General features: G+C 43.3%; 1 protein-coding gene across 1 annotated transcript; it reads left to right on the forward strand.

Moving 5' to 3' along the window:
- Positions 1-103: 103 nt before the first annotated feature.
- On the forward strand, positions 104-4,302 carry ccdc78 (coiled-coil domain containing 78). Its single transcript, XM_058062656.1, has 13 exons — positions 104-166; positions 230-355; positions 431-517; positions 575-919; positions 984-1,034; positions 1,114-1,202; positions 1,359-1,422; positions 1,538-1,663; positions 1,727-1,923; positions 2,997-3,171; positions 3,265-3,308; positions 3,374-3,455; positions 3,587-4,302. The coding sequence occupies exons 1-13, from the start codon at positions 104-106 to the stop codon at positions 3,698-3,700; spliced, it is 1,563 nt and encodes a 520-aa protein (XP_057918639.1). The 3' UTR covers positions 3,701-4,302.
- Positions 4,303-4,648: the final 346 nt, after the last annotated feature.

Below are 4,648 nucleotides of genomic sequence, written 5' to 3' on the forward strand. Positions count from 1 at the left end.
CTGTTCTGTTTTTGTTGTGAAATGTTGTTTGAATGAACCATGGCAACATTCTGTTGGTGGATACAAGGTGAGTATCAAACACTCTATTGAGTAAATTGTAAAGATGGCTACAGAGAAGTCTTCAAGTGAAGCTCAGGACAAAATTCAAGTGGAAAACGTCAGTTGGGTATCCAATTTTGCAGTATCAATTTGTTTTATACTGTATATTATTGTACCTTCTACCTTACAGCCACAAGACACAAATGAGCGCCTTTGTGTTAAAGTGGATTACTTGGAGAGCAGAGTGGCTCATCTGTCCATCTCCAACACAGACCTGTCCACCAGGTTGGTCCAAAGTGAAGAGGAGAAGCTGAAGGTATTTATGAAATATCCCAGAAGTTTCTTCAATTCACCCAAATAGCCAGAAATATCTTATCTTCTATATGTTTAGATATCAAAGGAGCTTGTGGAGGAGAAGCTTCGAATAAACAAGATGAGAGCTCAGTTTGAGGAAGAGACATTTCAGTTGAAAAACAAGGTGAGTGCTTGTTTAGAATGTTCCTGTATCTTCTCTCCATCGGCTCTTCTTTTCTAGATATTGAACCAAAAAGGTGAGATAACAGAACTGGAAACAGAGCGAGACAAATTGCTTGTGGAGTTCCAGTCAACAGAGGGTCATCCAAAAGTAATCGAAAAGAGCAGCGTAGAGTTCACCTCACTCAAGAAAAACTACCTGGCTCTAGCTCAGGCCCACCACAAAGAGCTGGCCCAGACCAAGGAGCTGAGTACAGAGCTGCTGGCCTTAGCCCAGGCCCAGGATGCCCTGCGCAGCCAGCTGGCCGAGCACCACCAGAGGGCTGAGGACACCACGCAAGGCCTTCATGGGGAGCTGGACCGAGTCAGGGCCCTCATCAGCCGCATGTTGCATAGCAGAGTCAAGGTGAGACTTTCAAGTGATGCTGTCAGTAAAATCATGAATGACATAACCACGCTCATTCTAACAGCCAGAAGATGTTGCTGCTTTGAACAAGCAGCAGAAAAACATGGAAAAAACTGTAAGAAACTCAACAAAACATTTCTTATAATAATTGCGGCTGTCTTGCTCCCATTGTTGTTCATGTTTCTTCTGCTCAGCTTCTCGAAAATCAGGATGAAATGAAAGACATGATTGAGGATATGAAACGCAGCTATGAGGAGGAGCAGCGGAAACTCCAAGAGAAGATGTGAGGCATGCTTTGCATTATCTTTCTAAAAACGGATCAGTCCTTTGAAGATGGGGATGGTTTTCATCTGCTCTGTGATTGCTGTTGTGGTCATTTGACTTCCTCTTGTCATGTGGTTTTTGGTCACTTCTCTGTGGTGTAAACCCAACTCATCAGTGAGTCGATGGGAAAAGAGCAGCAGATTCAAAACAGCCAGCAGAAACCATCTGAGCAGGGTTTGGTGAGCGTATTCTCTCAAAGTCACACTAAAGCACTAGTGTCCAAAGTGCACCCCTCCACTCAAATAAATCATGAGTATGCTGAATGGTTCTGATCAGTTTGTGGTTTGTTCCAAGATGTGTTTGTGCTGTCTGAGCCAATTGAAGCAGATCCAAGAGGACAACTCAAGGCTGCAGCTGCAAGTCAAAGAGCTCAATGAGCAATATCGTGCAAGGCTGGTGTGCTATTTAAGGGACATAACTGTGAGTTGCTGCATAAACACAAACGGATCTAAAATAAGTTACAGTGACAAATCCGTGCTATAGGAGTACATCGATGGCCTTGGAGGAAATAAAATGCCATCAGAGGGCAACAAGTTGAAGGCATTTGTGGACAACATGCTGAGGGACGTCCGCTCATCATACAGATCTCGTGAGGAACAGCTCGCTACCGCCGCTCGAGCTTATAAAAAGAATCTGCAGCGGATAACCACGTCCCATCACGCCCTGATGAATGCATACAGGTGACCTTTCAGCTTGCTCTGTGTACTGTAAACTCACAACTGTTTTATTATAAATTATACATACAATACTATAGAAATGGGGGCTGCATGGCGGTCGAGTGGTTAGCGTGCAGACCTCACAGCTAGGAGACCTGAGTTCAATCCCACCCTCGGCCATCTCTGTGTGGAGTTTCATGTTTTCTCCGGGTACTCCGGTTTCCTCCCACATTCCAAAAACATGCTAGGTTAATTGGCCACTCCAAATTGTCCATAGGTATGAATGTTTATAGTGTGAATGGTTGTTTGTCTATATGTGCCCTGTGATTGGCTGGTGACCAGTCCAGGGTGTACCCCGCCTCTCGCCCGAAGACAGCTGGGTTAGGCTCCAGCACCCCCCTTGTGACCCTTGTGAGGATAAGCGGTAGAAAATGAATGAATGAATACTATAGAAATATAGTACAGTTTGTATAGGCTGTTGTTAGGTGTGTTTGTTGAAAAACTACAGTGCCGTTTTTCAAAGGAGAGGATGATGCTCTGCATCACAGTGTCACACTACCGGTAGCACTCATGCAGCCTAATACCATTATGCTACCACCATACATACTATATTATAGGCAAGACACTATTATCTTGGTGCTCACTTGTCCTAATACTAATCCTACTAATATTCATTCACTATTAAATATGAATTACATTGATTCAAATACATTCAATTGACTTGATAATAAAGGTTTATTTTTCATGCTTGTTTTTCAACAATTAATAAAAATTTTGGAAACACAATGCAACATGATTTCTAAAAAGTAGTATTGCTCTATGGCTTTTAAATTGTTTTTATGAGAAATCAACAGTGCTGGAGCTCTTCCTTTTACACACTTGCTATTGCATACATGACATGATAGGTCATTAGTATAATGCACAGTTGGGAGCGAGTCAGTGTTTTCCAAGTCTCAAGTAAGTCTTCAGCCTTTACTGTCAACTCTCAAGCAAAGAGTGCAAGGTCAAGTCAAGACAGGACAGGTCGGGTCAAATAAGTCTTTAAGTTCTTACAAGTCAGTCACATGTTTGTGAATTTTTCCTCATAATGTTCATAGAGCTCAGAGGGAGCAGATTTTGTCCAAATCAGACAAAGGTCTGGAGCCTGGACCCCCAGAAGCCCATTTCAACGTGGAACCCACTGAGCTGGGAGAGGACTCAGAGAAGATTCTCCATCAGCTTGAGCTGGACAAATCCAAAATGGAGGATCGGTGCCAGATGACTCGAAACCAGGTAGCAGAAACGGATTACATTGTGTGATTTAGTTTTTTTATCTGTTTGCTTCCAGAAGCTTTCATTACGTCAGAGGTGCAATTTCTCTTGCAGGTGACCGTCCTTAAAACTCCTGTGGCGACTCCCAGTTGCCTGGAGTGAGTATTTCAATAAGTGACAAAAGTCATCAACTGTTCATGAAAACTATACCTTCCCTCTTCAGGATGCCAAAACTGGAAAAGATATTTGAAGAATCCTGGTTGGTCATCCAGGAACAGCTGAAGGAGATAACAGACTCCACGCTGGTACATGAAACTATATCACCACCGCAAATCCTCAATACCTCAATACTACTATTGAGTATCCTCAATACTCATCTTATACAACACATAATCACATATATGAAATATGAAATCCTCTCATTTGTTCCATGCAGGGGAGCTATGAGAGGGAGCACAAGCTCCTCATCACCAGAGCGACAGTTGCAGAAGCGCAGGTGTCACAGCTGCAGGATTATATTGACAATCATCTTGACATGTCACAAGGCTGAATGATCATTTAGGAAGGATACAGAGTGATATTGACCTTTTACCTGCACATCTTGCACATCTCAGTCTTCTTCATGGGAAAGAGGAGGCATCACCCACGCAGAGCACTCATTGATTTACTTTTATATACTTTACTTTTATTTAATCACTAAAACACATTCAAATTTTACAACATAAAGCTCATTATTCTATTCGGTATATTAGACAATTAAAAAATACCCTTTCCACACTTCTTTCATTTGATCACTAGGTGGTGTTTTCTCACCCCCACTCTCTCTATAATGACATTCCCAAAGAAATCCGGCCTTGAGAAAAAAATGCCTGGAATGTTTGTAAAGCTTATGTCAATTTCACGAGCTGGGTAGAAGAAAGCGCAGCGACAATGAGGGGTCACCCTGGTGAGAATAATGTCATTACATGTTACCCAGACGCGTACACAACCGTCCCTGAATGCTTTCCCTTCAATGCTCCGGGCTGCTCCAAGGCTCTTTCCCAGAATCAGCCCATATTTATGACCTCCCCTTTTACATCCATTATGTAGCGACAACAGTCCCCAACTGACTTCAATGCCACAAATTATAACTGACGTCAAATCTAAAGGTAAACTTGGTGTCATCTAAGTGGATGTAGTCAGGGGAATCATGGGAAAACTGTCATGCAGACATGTCACCCCAATACCCTTTTGAGGGGGCATGGCTGCCACATAAGGGGGGGGGGGGTGAAAATATTGAGAGGAATGGGAAGTGGGATTTTGTTCGTAATGTATTACACTCCCAGGGCCCTGGGAAAGGGGGTGTGTGTGGTGGTACAGTGGTGGGGGTGCAGCTTGGGCCTGTGCCAACATAGTCACTGTGCCAAAACGCTGGGGAGCACTCCTTACACCGACGGCTCATGTGGGAAAAATAAAAATCAGGCTGGTTTTTCGCTGGCATACCAACAAAGACAGTGTG

Source organism: Doryrhamphus excisus, chromosome 22 (assembly GCF_030265055.1).
Source record: "Doryrhamphus excisus isolate RoL2022-K1 chromosome 22, RoL_Dexc_1.0, whole genome shotgun sequence".
NCBI lineage: Eukaryota > Metazoa > Chordata > Actinopteri > Syngnathiformes > Syngnathidae > Doryrhamphus > Doryrhamphus excisus.